Here is a 15,550-nt window from a genome sequence, read left to right as displayed (position 1 = left end):
GATTAGGAGAGGAGACACGGAAAACACCTGTAACAAGCAGGTTCATTTTAAGTAATGGTCTAGTGCATGCCCTTTTGTCTCTAGATCAGGGTTCTGACTCATGATATTCTTTCCTTCGTATGGTTTGTGGGGTTGTAATTAAAAAAATTGTCTTGCATATTCTTTGAAGACAACATTACTAATAGAATTAATACTACACATGCTAGACACAAGTATAACATGGATTAGTAGTAAGGCTGTGTGTCTATCATGGAGGTCACAGATTCTGTGACTTTGTGTGACCTCCATGACTTCTGCAGTGGCTGGTGTGGCTGGCTCAGGGGCTGCTTGAGCTGGGCAGCTCCTGGGCCAGCAGTGGTTTGAGTTTGGGAGTGGGCTCAGGGCGAGGCAAGGGGTTGGGGTGCAGGGCGGTGCTTATCTCTAGGTGCTCCCCAGCTCCCACTGGCATGTCCTGGCACTCCTAGGCAGAAGGGCCAGGGGACTCTGCATAGCTCCTGCAGCTCCCATTGACTGCGGTTCCTGGCCCATGGGAGCTGCGGAGCTGGAGCTTGTGGCCAGAGCAGTGTGGCGCCCCCATGGCCACCCCTCCCTCTAGGAGCTGCAGGAACATACTGGGTAGTGAGCCTGCCAGTCCCGGGCCATGTGCTGCTGTCCGCCTCTCCTCCCCTCCCCCCCTGCACCAGTGGTGGGGTCAGACCACCCTCCCCCAGCACCCATGACACCCCCAGACTGCCCCCTGAGCACCCGCAGCCCCTGGCCCAAGTTTTACTTAGGGGTGTGTAGTAAAAGTAATGGACAGGTCACGGGCCATGAATTTTTGTTTACTGCCTGTGACCTGTCTATGACTTTTAGTAAAAATATCTGTGACTAAAATGGAGCCTTAATTATTAGCATTTGTTATGCCTTTCTCTAAATATTTTAGTTAAATAACAAATTAACAAATTTATTCCTCAGGATGCTTGATTTTTTTTTAACAGTAAAGCAGAATATAGAAACTGATTAATAACTTATATTTCAGGTGAGAGAACGTCCCTTGTATCACTTAATTAAAGCCCAGACCCAAAAGAAGATGGGAGAAATATCAGAAGCTATTAAGACCTTGCAGATGGCAATGAGTTTACCTGGAATGAGAGGCACTGTGGCTTTCTCAAAATCAAAAGCAAAAAGAAATGAAATTGATGCAAGTAATCGTGTATCTATCTTTCTGGAATTGGTAGAAGCTCATCGTTTGAATGGAGAACAGGTATGACAATGAGTAATTTAATAAAATGCAGTGTATATTTGAGGCGGAATACAAACCTCAATTATTCCATTAACAAAAGCATCTACCCCTGAGCTTGTCCATGACAAACCCCTACAGTACTTTTACAGGAAGTCTTGACTTTAGGAGACTTAACAATTCTACAGACAGAGAAATATCTGAATTTCAAGGTTTTTTGGAGTTTGGTTCTCAGGCTGTTCTGAGACACATACAAATTCTTTGCCATTCTCAGAGTGGAGATAGTTTTCAGAATGTGTGTAGATACTGTTCTGAGGCTGCAGACTGGATGAAACACTTGCCCATCTCTCCTTTAATTGCAAGGAGTTAACTTCAAAGCCCATCTGTGATCACTTAAATGCCATGATCAACCATTGTGCTGTTCATAGTATGAGACTGTCATGGAATCACAGGGTCAGTGCTCCTGGCTCTGTATGGTCCTTGGGAGGAACCCCCTTCAGTGTAATAGCCCACCTTGGGAGTCTCACTCTCGGGGGTTAAGCACTAGACTCCACTGTCTCCTGGAACCGCCCTTCTAAGCCTTCAGTATGTCTGTCTCCATGAGCTCCCTTCAGTGAATCCAATAGCTCTGGACCCACTGGGGGGCCGCCATACCCAGAGGGAGCAATGCAGCCCCAATCTCTAGACTGCGAGTGACTCCCAGCCAGCGTAAAAACAAAAGGGTTTATTGTATGTCTGTAACAGCACAGCAGGTTCTCGGAGGCCTTGACCATAGAAAGTCTCAGCACAGCCCATCTGGGATTGTCCAGCATCCAGGTCTCTTAGTCTCAGTCCAGAAGTGACCACTCCTCCTACGGCCTACTCTGTCTCACCTCCAGGGTCCCTCCTCCATCCTTTTTCTGCTTTCCCAGGCAAACAGATTACCTGGTGTCTCTCTCTTCAGCCCTTGGTTCTCCTGCTCACCAAATTCGGCTGGCTTCCAAGCTGGGGAGGGCCTTCAGGCCATCGGTTGCTAGGTTACAAAGTGTCCAGGCTGCTCGGTGGAGTCACACCTGGTCCTCTTCACCCTTTCCCACCACCTCGTTAAACATGCAGCACATAGGGGAAACTGAGGCGCACACAACCTTGATACAAAACATTAAGAAAATTCCCCACTTTTAGACATTTAGGCTAATGTATTTACCCAGTGTAGCTGGATCTCTAGCTCCATCCTGGAATTACATTTGATGGAAAGTGTGTTTTATAGTGGTGCGTACTGTGATATATTCTTATGTATGCAACTGTAATGTTTGTTACTGTCTTTCTGCTACTTGTTCGCCTTGTGTAGCTTTCAGCTAATCATGAGTACAATCCTCTTTTCCCTTTTTAAACATTTTAAAGTATATTGCAAGTATGTTTTTGTCCTTGGTGGTCCTTTGTCCTCCATTTATTTGCAATATAGGCCTCCTTGGATGCATTAACTTGAGGTCAAGAAAAAAAATAATTGTGTTTTACAGCATGAAGCTGCTAAAGTGCTGCAAGATGCCATCAATGAATTTACTGGCACCCCTGAAGAACTACGAGTTGTGATTGCTAATGCAGACCTGGCTCTTGCACAAGGAGATATTGAACAAGCCTTAACTATGCTCAGAAATATTACATCTGAACAGCTGTACTTTGTACAAGCCAAAGAAAAAATGGCAGACATTTATCTTCAATACAGAAAAGAGAAAAAGTTATATGCAAGCTGCTATAGGTAAAAACAACCACCACCACCTGTGGTATATACCATAACCTTTCTGTCTGTGAAATATTGATATTCTGTGCAGCGCTTGTTTCCCTCCCCCCAAAATACGTCAAATTATGAAATTTATCTTGGTAGTATAATCCACTAAAGTAGCAATGCAAAGCACTATTTACCCAAGGCAACTTTTCAGAATAAAAAATAACCGAATGAATGGTTGATATATCAGCAATAATTTTTTAAAATAGACTCAGTCTAAAAGGAGATTAATAGTTAATAGTTCTGAGTATTAAGGAAAGTGTATAATTTAAATAATTTAAATCTGCAAGATAAATCTATTTTAATATTTAAACTCCTGCAATATTACATAGTAATAACTTTTGCCACATCATACAAAGACACCTAGAAAAAGAGCAGATACTAAAAGGGCTTTTGAAAATGAACAGTAAATGATTTGTACTCTGTTTAAGGTTTTGACTAAAAGTCTCAGATAGCAAGGAACATTAGCATATACACTCTTTTTTTTTTTTTTTTTTTAAATCTTTTGAGTCTTCCTGAAATCAACAGTTTGATTTCTGGTCTTCTTGTAATACTCCAGCAATCACTGTACTGTTACATCACAACTGCCATAAGCAGGTTGTTGGCTTATGGAACGTCAGGTTAATATTTATGGTTTGTTTTTTTTAAACCCTTGTACAAAGTTGTGAAGGTCTAAATTCTGGTACCCTGAGGTTGAGCAAATACATTCAGTAAATAGCACTGTTGTGTTAAGGGCAAAAGTATACTTATTCTGGGCACTTCAGGCTCTCTTCTCTTCCAAAAAACTCCTCCCTGACCGCTCTGGCCCCCTGTATGATGCTAAAGAAGCTTTCCCCATCAAGCAGAGAATCTTGTCCCTACTTTTCCTGCCAGTGCTAACCTGGTGGCTACATATTCAGCTTGGAACTGCTGTAGGCAAGAAGGTCCCCATCTGCAGGTTTCTGGGCTGAGGAAAAGGGAAAATGACTCGTGGAGAGAGGACTCACTGGAGCGAGGAATGGCCCCTCACAAGTGTGCCTACTTTAATACAAAGCTTTAATTTCAACTAGAATATCCAGATATCTGATTCTCACCATATGAACGTTCAACGACGCTGAATGGATGCAAGCTATTTTTTAAGTGAAGATACTTGATTCAAGATAACCTTTGCAGATTAGTATCTTTTAGGAAATTTAAGGCTGTCTCACAGTATTAATTTTGATTATTCTTGGAAATAGCCATTCTTCAGGTATGAGAGTGGATTCCACTGTAGATTCGCATGCACCCCATGCATGTGAGTTTTGAATCATTTCAGCAGCATTCATCAAGGCTGCATGGGCACCCTGTACTGCTTCCTGCTCCCTTGCAAGGGCGAAAAGGGCAGAGCAGCCACAATCCTTCCTCAGTTCCCTCTTAATGTTCCCACCAATGAGAGAACCTTGACTGTGCCTGTCCTGCATCTGTATTTTGAATTTCACTTTATTTTTATTTTTCCTCCTTAAAAATTTCAGTTGCATGTGCCAGAAAAAGAGGATATATGGGGGAGGCCCCTGGTACACTCCCTTGTATAGCAGGGTGAAGTGCTTCATCAGCCATTGAGCAGGGGCCATGTGAATCCTGTCCTTCCTGTGACTGTCTGATGCCTTTCATTGATAGGCACAGCAGATGTCTTTTCTGCCTTGGGGAAGGGCACATCCCTGACAAGTACTCTGTCTGCCATGCCGCCACCTCCTGCACCAGGAAATCAAGGGATGCAAGACTTAAGCTGTGCTGCTTGGAGCACATCTTATCCCAGAGAGGAGATGTCCTCCAAGCTAGAGCCGAGGGGACTATCTTCAGCAGGTGCCCTGGTAACTAGGCACCACACTTGATCCAGTGCTGGAACTGCATCAAACAGTACTGTCATCCCCAGAGATGTACTTCTCACCATCTACAGGACACTCCTCCTCTACTACAAGGAAAAAACAGGAATGGTACCCTAAAGATTATTCCAGGAGTGCCTCTAACTGGGCTCTGCCATGACTGGCCAATACCAATATTAACTACCGCCATGGTCATACTAGTGCTATTGAGGCTCCACCTTCCCACAGGCCCCAGAATGGAATCCCATTTCACATCTTGACACAGGGTGGAGATCCTGATCACTGTAGGCATAGACAGTCAGAGCACCTTCAATGTAAATGCGAGTATTTACACTTCAACACCATACCATAAGCCTTTACTATGCCACCCCCCACAAAGACAGAGAACACAGTCATAGAATATCAGAGTTGGAAGGGACCTCAGGAGGTCATCTAGTCCAACCCGCTGATCAAAGCAGAACCAATCACCAGTTTTTGCCCCAGATCCCTAAATGGCCCCCTCAAGGATTGAACTCTCAATCTTGGGTTTAGCAGGCCAATGCTCAAACCACTGAGCTATTCCCTCCCCCCCATCTTCTACCCACAGTCTGCAATCAGAATACCTGCTCAGAAAGCAACCCTGCTACTTTAGGAAGCACCAGTCATCCTCCTCCATTGCAAACTAAGCTCCTTCCCAGAAGCTACTGTTTTAACGAGGTGGTATAGAGCCACATCAGAACTATTCCAGAGTGGACCTTCTTCAGAAACAATTTCGTCCCCCGCCATCAAGCATGACGAGAAGCTAAGGCTGGCCATTAACACCTATGGCTGCCTGTCCAGTTCCTTTCCTTGCCCCCTAGCTGTCCCCTCTCTCACTTTCTTGCTTCAGAGGTCCTTCTTACAAGAGCCTGTTACCCAAAGAAAAGTGTCCCTGTTTCATCTAGGAGTCACAGAAGGGGTCCTGCTGGAGTGCAGAGAAAGATTCTTCTATTCCTGATATTTCATTATTCTGAAGAAGAAAGGTGATCTCCAGCCTATCTTAGCGCTGAGGAGGCTGAACAGAGATATATATGCACCATCTCAGATTCAGGATGGTAATGTTTGCCTCCATTATTTCATCACTTCAGGCTCAGAACTAGTTTTGGCTCTTGACTTATACAATGAGTACTTACGCATGGTCCACAGGAAGTAGCTGAGAATTATGGTGGGGGCCAAACTATTACTGGTTCATGGTATTGCCCTTTGGACTCTCTATGGCACCAAGAGTCTTTACAAAATGGCTTGCTGTTGTGGCTGGATGCTGAAGGGAAAAGGGCATCCATGTCTGCCTATGTCAAGATGACTGCCTGATCAATAGCAGATCACACCAGCGAACTTGGATCTGTTTCAGCTATGCCCTTTCTCTGTTTGCCTTCTCCTGAGCAATGAGAAATTGTCACTTACCCAATCACAGACATATAGAGTTAATCAGAGCCAGAATAAACTCCATGACAGCGAGGGATACTTACCACAGGACTGATTCTTCTCACTTTAGTTGTTACTGAACATGGTGATATCGCACCCAGCTATGACAGTACGGATTTGCTTCACATTATTAAGCCATATGTCTGTGCATACCTTACACCATTTGCTGGGCTTCACCCGAGTCCCCTACAGCTTTTTCTCAGATCAGCCTATTCTCCTGTGAAGCATCTGATGAGCAAGACCATTTTAATTCCATCTCATAATCTTGGAGCATTGACCTGGTGGCTGCATCATGACAATACCCAAAAAGGGATACCATTCATGGCCCTGTAGCCATCCAGTGCATTAGTCACAGATGTGTCTGGGGATCCAACTGGAACAGCTACAGATACAAAGGACATGGTCACCAGAGGAGCTACAACTAAATATTTTAGAGTTGAGTCCTCAGATTGGTGTTTGTGGCATTCCTCCTGGTCCTGTGACACTGTGTAGTACACATGCTGACAGAGTGTGGGTGATGTACTGCATAAACCTGCAAGGGAGTGCCCATTCTGTCTCCTTCTGCAGGGAGGTAATCAAGCTATGTAAATGGTGCCATCTTCAAGGCATACATTTTGAGAGCCATGAACCTTCTGAGAGCTAGCAAAGACTTGACAGATTTCCTGAGCAGACAAGCTGGTATCATCCATAAGTGGTCACAGTTTAAATTGATCTCCCAGCCAATATTCCATCAGTGGGGGAATCATGTGATAGACCTCTTTTGCTACCACAGAAACATCAAGTATCTCAACTTTTGCTCCAGAAGAGGCATGATTAAAACTGAGTGAATTTTTTTATGAATTTTTTTTTTGCAGAAAAGTGCATTTTTCAGGCCCCCAAACGATTCACCGAATAATTTGCTAGAAATTTTTTTTAGAGGTGAATTACTTCATTTTGTCTTTTTTGTTTTCAAATTCAGCTAATTTACTACAAAAAAGGTAAACACGCAAAATGGCCAAAAGCAAAACCAAAAATATCTTCTTCACTCTGCTATAGATGTGTGCAGGATCCCTGCTTGACGCCTTCAGTCTGCAATGGAATTGGGGCCTTTTTTACCCATTCCTAGTGATTCTGCTAATCTACAGAGTTATTGTTCAGGCCAAAAGAAACTAGGCCAAGCTCATCCCTTATAGCTCCCTCCCGGCTGAAGCAGTTTGTCTGATGTACCTGTTACAGATGTTCACACAACCATCAATCAGACTTCCAGACCATGCAGACTTGCTTGTCGCAAGTATTCCATCTAGACTTGAAAATCACCAACTGATAGCCTGGCTGGTTGGCTGTCTGAGCGTCCTGGAAAGAGACTGCTCCTTCCACCTTCAGGAAATCCTAGTGTGGAGCAGGAAGCCATCCATGAGAATCATCTACTTGTCCGAACAGAAATAAATTCTCAATATGTGTGACCCAGCGTGGTCTAGAGCTGGTACTGATCCCAATACCAAAGATTCTGGACTCTCATTTTAGTTCAGTCAAGTTTCATCTAGCAGCAGTATCCCCAGATCATCCATCAATAGTCAGTTACGGTGTTCTCATATTTCATGGTATCCATATTCCTTAAGGGCCTGAGGAATGCTTATCAATTGGGTTACAGAACTCACTCCAACTTGGAACTTCAACATCATCTGTCTGAGGCTTATGAAGAACCCCCACTTGAGCCTGTTTTACAGTGCTCCATCTATAATCTTATTCTCAGGAAGTCTTTCTGATGGCCATCACCTGAGCCACAAAGATGAGCAAGCTTGAGGCATTCATAGCAGAATCCCTGTATACCTTCTTACATAAAGACAAAGTGGAATTAATATCTCATGCAAAATTCATCCCCAAGGTCATTTTTGAATTGTATTTAAACCTGTCAGTCAGCTTACCTGTGTTCCTTCCTGTAACCGGATGCAGACTCACCTGGCGGCGCCTGCTGCTGGTTGTCCTTGGGAATTAGCGTTCCAGCCTCCGGTGCGCCCTCCTCAGGCCGGTGTCTCGCCTTGCTGCTGGCTCCCGGGTCCCTCCCAGGACCCTGGTGCCCCTTTGACTGGGTACTGCCCCCTGGCAGTACCCCCCAGTTCTGGGTCTCCTCCTCCCAGGGGAACCCCCCACCCACTATCCTTACCTCACCTCAGTCGTAGGCTCCTGCCAGTCACCAGGTAGCCCCTGTGCCCTGGGGCAGACTGCAGGATGAGCCACTCATTACCAGCAAGGTTGGGTTTGGACCTGCTGCCTCTACCTACCCATGGTTGCCCCTGCAACCTCCATACCTAATAGGCCTTTCCAGGCCCTTAGCCTGGGGCTTTCCTAGGCCGGAGCTCCCAGGCTCCCTTGGCCTTTCACCTGCCCTGCTCCAAACTAGGTCCTCTATTCAGGTCTCTGCAGCCAGGTCCCTCCCTCTCAGAGCTAGAGAGAGTGCTCTTCTGCTCCTGGCTTCCCTGGCTTTTATAAGGCCCGCTGGGTCTGTTTGGGGTGTGGGCCCCAGCTGCGGCTGCTCTGCCAATCAGCCCAGTTCTTCCCTTGCCCCAGCTCTCTCCCAGGGCTATCTTAAACCCCTCTGGGCCCGAGCGGGTGTCCACCCCGCTACACTTCCAAAACCACATTCCACACAAGGGGAGAAGAAACTGCACATTCTGGACATAACCAGAGCTCTTATATTTACATTGACATTACCAAATATTTCAGACTGTCTCTGTGTCTATATGTGGCTATAGCCAGCCACTCAAAAGGGCAGGCTATTTCAGCCCAAAGACTATCAAAATGAGACACACCTTGTATCTCGCTTTGCTACCACCTAGCTGATGTACCCATCACTCCAGTAGAGACCAAGTGACATCAGTCTGTTTCAGAAATGTGTCAATCTGCTCATGTTTTAGCGTTATGCACTGAACTTGGCTGGTAGATCAGATGCCAAATTGAGAGAGCACTACTCCAATCTTTCTTTGACTGATGCTGGTCATGCCCCCATCCTGAAGAGGATAGTGATTGCCAGTCACCTAGGCTAGGTCTACATTATGGATTTTACAGCAGCACAGCTGTGCCACTGTATTGTCTCCCATGTAGCCACTCTTCGCTGGCAGTAGAGAGCTCTCCTGCTAGCACAATTAAACCACCCCCAATGAGCAGCAGTTAATCAGCTGGAGAGCCTCTCAAGCTGACATAGCACTGTCCACACCAGCACTTTTGCCAGTGAAACTTGTTTGTTTTTTTCACACCCCTGACTGACAAAAGTGGAAGCAAGAATGGTAACCTTACACTACAGAACTGTTGTTCTTCAAGGTGATGTAGTTAGTGTGAATCCCATGTCCTAGCCTCCATATATGTTTTCAGAGTCCTTGGCTGCCCTGGGCTTCCAATTACAGGGGAACTGAGGGAAGGTTGTGGCAGCTGCCCCCTAACCTTATGCCCTTGCATGGGAGTCACAGATCACATGCATGGCGTTGATGGACACTGCTGTTCAGTAGATCCTCAGGTCACACACATGAGGCAGTGCACATCTACAGTGGGATCCTCACTGACTACAATATCTCATAGAACTATGATTACTGTAGTGTAAGTAACCATTGTTTACATATTCTTCAAAGTACCAATATTAACTTAATTATTAAACTAGATCCTGTCTTTTTGTTTTCAGAGATCTGGTGGACAAACTGCCAAGCTCACATACTTTTCTTCTCCTTGGTGATGCATACATGAATATTCAAGAGGTGAGCATCTGCATCGTGATAAAAGATGAGCAGTATAGTTGAGTAATTGGCTGTCATTAGCAAGTTTTGATACAGTCTCACTTTCTGGTTCTGTTAATAGGTGATCAGGAAGCAAAATGTATGCTAAGGAAAATTTAAGGTCTGTTTACTGGCTTAAAGTATATAAATTCTATATTAATTTTAATTTAACTTAAATATTTAGAGACTAAATAATATACTCAAAATAAAAGGCACCTCAGGGATGAGCATCAGATTTGGGGTGGTCAGGGAAGAGGAGAATTGCAACCTCAGTGAACAACCAAGCATTTTCAAGTCAAATATTGACTAGAGATCTGTGGGTAGAAAGTTGAGGTAAATTCACTTCAGAAATGAAGTTGGACAAGGTTGGAACAGTTCATTCAAGCTTGAAGGAAAGATGTGTAAATTCTAGAAAAGCAAGGTTACCACAAGAGACCCCTTCAGTGCTTGGAAAGGCAGACAGCATGTGGAGTGCTTGCACTTGATTTTAAATCTTCAAGCAGTAGGTTGGGTCAGTCTGTGGGACAGAAAAACTTGAAAGTATAGGTCACTGCAGTACAAAGTGTAGGTGATGAACCCTACCCTAGGGCATAAGCATTTGTCTTCAGTTTGTTCTGGTCATTTGTCCTTTTAAAAAGTGAACTCCAAAGCAAATTTAGAATTTGAGTTCAGCTTGGATTTGTGTTGAACTTTCTGACTGACAAGTCTGAATGGAAGGGAGAGGGGGGACACTGAGTACAGCAATAAGGTTTTTGCATGTGCTTTTTCATAACTTCAGTGAACCAGGAAATGCCAAAAGAATTTCAGAGGACAGAGAAAAGATAAAGGTTAATTTAAAACTTTTTGTTTCTGTGCTGTGTTCTCACAGCACAAAAATGTGTAAATCAGTGTGTTATTTTTGAGTCTGCTGTCATCTTAACAGTCTGGTAGAGACCACCTTGAGAAGTCCCATAATTTGTGAAACAAGTAGTATTGAAGCTCGCTTTGTGGCATTAACAGATTGCACTGTTAGCTCATTATAGGCCTTTTAGTATAGTTTTGTGAATTTATCATCTGTTTTTCTTTGTTACTGTTCTAGCCTGAAGAAGCCATAGAAGTCTACGAGCAGGCTTTAAAGAAAAACCCAAGAGATGGAATTTTAGCAAGTAAAATTGGAAAAGCCCTAATCAAAACTCATAACTATTCAAAGGTATGTTATGAATAGTTCTTAGACATGCTGTATAAATGGATTACTGTCTACTTCAATGTTAACTTGTTTTTCTAGTACACATGCAGATAGAAGCATTTTACTATGAAAGTTCCAAAAAAGTGGTTTTTCATACTCCTCAAAATGCCTGGAGTATTGAATGTTGTTTTTTCTCTTTAGCAGGTCTGTTTGGCCCTGATTATGTCTCATGGAAAACTTAAAAACCATTAATTATTTTTAAGTAGAATATTTTTCTTTCCTTATTTTTCACTGCTGAAGACAGCTACTAAAAATAAGGTCTTTGTTGCTAAGGAATTCGTCTGTTCCAGACTGATTATTTCTTTCCTGAAGTTATGAAGCTCATCGGAACCAAATAATGATGTCATAATTGAAGGATCCGGACTTTGGGTTGAAAATAAGTAAATGCATAATAAAGCGTTAATAAAAGTTTTATGTGTTTTATTATTAGTATAGCGTGTTTCAGAATTACAAGATTCAGTTAATTTCATTTGTCATCTTGTAAACAAGAACAGTCCATGCTACAAATGTGGAACAAATATCTCTCAAAATATTCTTTGGACGCTTCTTACTGTTACTGTAATCCAATAGTATTGTATATCAGCACAAATTACTTTGACATAAATTCTTATCAGTTCTTGAAGTATGTCAGTGTAGATTCCACTCTAGGTACGAATGCATATCATGAACACAATCTTGGAGTCTCTTAAATAGCAGTGTTGATTGGGCTGCAGTGGCAACATGCATGTTCTCACACTCTCCCATCCAAAAGCATAATGGGCAGAGAGGTCACAGCTGCCCCTCAATTACTTTTTACCAACTGTGACAGTGAGACAGTGCCCTCTTGGCACCAAGGACCAGTAATCAAGACAAAGGAGATGAACATTCTGCCAAATGTAATTTCCGATAAGTCTCCTCTTCCCAGAGGGAGAAGCTTAACTCTTCATTCTACTCCTGGGAATGGAGCAGTAAGCTCATGCAACAGGGGAAAGTGATGCCGGCTCACTTCTGACTCAGTATCTGAGACCTAAAACAGCGCCTATGTCTAACAGTGTTGGTGACTGCCAACTGCCAGCATCTGCACCAATAATCATTAACTCTGGTGCTGACCTGATGTTAGCAAACTCCTCTAAGTCTCCAATGCTCCCCTTTGCACTGAAGGCACTGTGCTCAGCATGGTACATGCTTAAGGCTTATGATATCAATGTTGCCTCAAAGATCACTACCATCATTGGAGAGAGTCTCATTTCTTACCAGGGCACATCTTCTCTTCATCTTCAAGCAGAGAGCTCTTGCTCCACCATTTAACCAGATCAGGGAGAAGGTCTTTCTCTTCGAACCAGAGTGCATGACCCCAACTCCTTCATGTCAGGCATGACAATGGCCTAATCAGCTTTACCAAAACCAGCCTTATTCCTACAGTGCTGCACATTGGGCATCCTGGGGACCTCCATTTAGGAGCAGATCTCCCTCCTACCAGTCATGGAAAACGCAGTAGGAGAGTTTGACCTAGATGATTGCTGGTCCCCTGAATATGGACAGAGGAGGAGCATGAACAGTTGGCAGATAAAGAACAAGCAGGTTTTGAGCCACCAGAACGATATCCTTCATCCTTTCCCAAAGATCCGTCATTGGCTTCTTCTGATGGGGCAGTCTCCTGATGATTTTATAGCCTTCCAGGAGCCGCTTTCCCCTAGTGCTGGTCTCTTCTAAAAATTAGAAACATCAGTAAGGGAGGAAAAAGCTCAAAGTTATTAGACATACTACATTCTTCTGCTCCTGTCAGAAGAGCGTTGCAAATTAACAAGGCATTTTAGAGGTGACTAAAACTTATGGCCAGCAACATTACCTCCAGCTAAAAGAGCAGTAGGGGAAAAGGTACCATGTACCCCAAATTGGTTGTAAGCAATTCTACTTTCCTCCTACGCAGTTAATGGGGAAAAAAAACTTAAATCTAAGAGTGCACCTAAGGAAAAAAGAGACAAACTATCCTCGTTTGGGACAAAAGGTTATTAATGTCACTTTGGCTACAAAGAGTGAACTTTCAAGCCTTGTTCGTGAAGCAGTTATCTAACCTAGAACAAGATAATCCCCTTTTTTTTGTTAAACTTGCGTAGAACATGAGAGGAGTTAAGTCATTATTTCTAAAGGACAGCTAGTGTCAGACACTGTTACAGACAGCGAAGGATACCTCAGACATGGTGCCTAGACATATAGCCACTGCAGCAACTATGTGAAGAATATCATGTTTGTTGGACTCTGGTATTCCTAGAGAGATGCAGAATGCAACTGACGACTTGCCCTTTGGGATACGGACTTATTGAGCACATGTACTGATGATCTTTTACACTTCCTAAAAGATCCAGAGCCATACTGCAAACACTGGACACTTACATCTCTGTACCAGATTGCAAACTTTTCATATAACAAGGGCAAGCCTTACAGAAAATACCCAGCTACTTACAGCAACAATGTTCTGAGTATCCACTCAGGAAGAACCTGGGGTTCTTCTGGAGAAGGTTAACATCTTTCTCAGTCACTAGACAGTGTTCACCTGCTTCTAGACAGTAGGTTTGATATGAGGAAGATGAGCCACATTCAAACTGGACAAGATGCTTACTTTCTCTTTTCTATCAGCTGGGACTGGAATAACAACCAAGTGGTGAGTGAGAGAAGTTGTCTTGTGGCTACCATCCAATTCTAGTCCTTACCCCTCTCTCATCCCTCTTGTGGGACCCTTCTCGTGAAAATCAACCAATAGAAGTGGTATTCTCTTCTTCCAAAGAAAAAAGGGGGTCTTAGTCTTCTTACATCTAGGATAAGACTGAACAAATGTATGTTGTCTTGGTTTCAGGATGGCCTCTGTCATCCCTTCTCTTCAGGCTCATGACTGGTTTGTGGCTTTTGACCTTCAGGATGCCTACTTCCATTTTCTGATCCATCTGGCCCATAGGAAGTATCTGCAGTTTACAGTAGGGCCCAATCAATGTCAATAAAAAGTGCTACCATTCGATCTCCAGAGCTCTGAACGTCTTCACAAAATGCCTAGCTAAGGTGATAGCACATTTAAGGAGACAAGGCACTCATGTGTAACCATATGTAGGTGATTAACTAATCAAAGGTAGGTCTGATCAGGAAGTCACTATAGCCCTGAACTGTCTTTCACCTATTCAGACAGCTGGGCCTTATGGTTAAATAGTTTCTCACCCATCACAGATGGCAGAATTCATAGGAGTCCTAATCAACTCCAAATTGGCAAAAGCGTATCTTCCTGAGAACAGATTTTGTTCTGTACAGATCAGCACCGGTATCAAAATGAATCCGAGTAAAACCTGTCTCAAACTCGTAGGTCACGCATCAGCTTGAGCATATGTGACACTGCTAACCAGACTTAACCTACTTCCGTAAAAGGCTAACTGAAGTTATTGTATCCTTACAGAATATCAAATGAATATGCACACTGTTCTAGCTTGTGCTTTATCATTACTGAACTGGTGGTCAGATCCCCAAAACATTTGGAATGGAGTACCCTTTTCCACCCCCACTCATATAAAGACACTGTCCGCAGATGCATCCGGAAAGGTTGGAGCACACACTTAGACCATCTCCAAGTACAAGGAACTTGGTTCCAAAAGTACACTCAAACATTCCAGAATTATGAGCAATTGGGTTAGCTTGCATAACATTCCTACCTGTTTTAAAGAATTTGACACTGCAGATTCTCGCAGACAGCACATCTGCACTGTATTATGTAAACAAGCAAGGCCCCTGTGCCAAGAGGCAGTCAATTTATTGGCATGGTATTAACAACGTGGGATAGCCCCAGTAGTTCTCCTCATCCTGGAGTCAGCAGTTAGCCTGTTTTGGACATCTGAATATCACCAACCACAAACGGTCTCTGAAGTGCTTCATCATCCCAATATTTCACTGCTGAGGAAATCCCATTATGGACTTTGATGGCAAAAAGAACATTAAGTGTCCAGTCTTTTGGTCCTAAGAGGCATGAGCATGGGATCCTTTCAAGAGTCCTTTCTCATAGCTTGGGATCAAGATTTCATGTATACGTTTCCATTGATCTTTCTGATGCTAAGGGTGCTCGGACAGGATGCAATCATGCCCCTGTTGATAGCTTGACATTGGCTAAGACCATTCTGGTTGATCTCCTGAGAATGTCTGTTCAGCCTCCAATAGTGCCTCTCATCTGTCCAGACACTATATCTCGGAACCAAGATCAGATATTTGACTCAGGCCCAAAATTGCTACACCTGACGGTCTTGACGTTGATTGCAGTGTTGTCGTAAGTGTTGCTATGTAAGCTCAAAAGCTTGTCTTTCACCC

General features: G+C 43.6%; 1 protein-coding gene across 10 annotated transcripts in view; it reads left to right on the top strand.

Annotated features, from left to right (window-relative positions):
* The window catches only part of TTC21B (tetratricopeptide repeat domain 21B), a 103,329-nt gene that overhangs the window by 38,564 nt on the left and 49,215 nt on the right, over positions 1–15,550 (top strand). For all 10 annotated transcript variants that reach the window (XM_073305712.2, XM_073305708.2, XM_073305709.2 and 7 more), the window contains 4 exons: positions 1,019–1,243; positions 2,716–2,954; positions 9,918–9,990; positions 11,087–11,197. In XM_073305712.2, coding sequence (XP_073161813.1) covers positions 1,019–1,243; positions 2,716–2,954; positions 9,918–9,990; positions 11,087–11,197 — 648 coding nt within the window. The remainder of the gene's footprint in view (positions 1–1,018; positions 1,244–2,715; positions 2,955–9,917; positions 9,991–11,086; positions 11,198–15,550) is intronic.

This window comes from Lepidochelys kempii, chromosome 11 (assembly GCF_965140285.1).
Source record: "Lepidochelys kempii isolate rLepKem1 chromosome 11, rLepKem1.hap1, whole genome shotgun sequence".
Taxonomy (NCBI): domain Eukaryota; kingdom Metazoa; phylum Chordata; order Testudines; family Cheloniidae; genus Lepidochelys; species Lepidochelys kempii.
The sequence above is the reverse complement of the archived record's forward strand: the minus strand, read 5'-3'. Positions and strand labels throughout refer to the sequence as shown.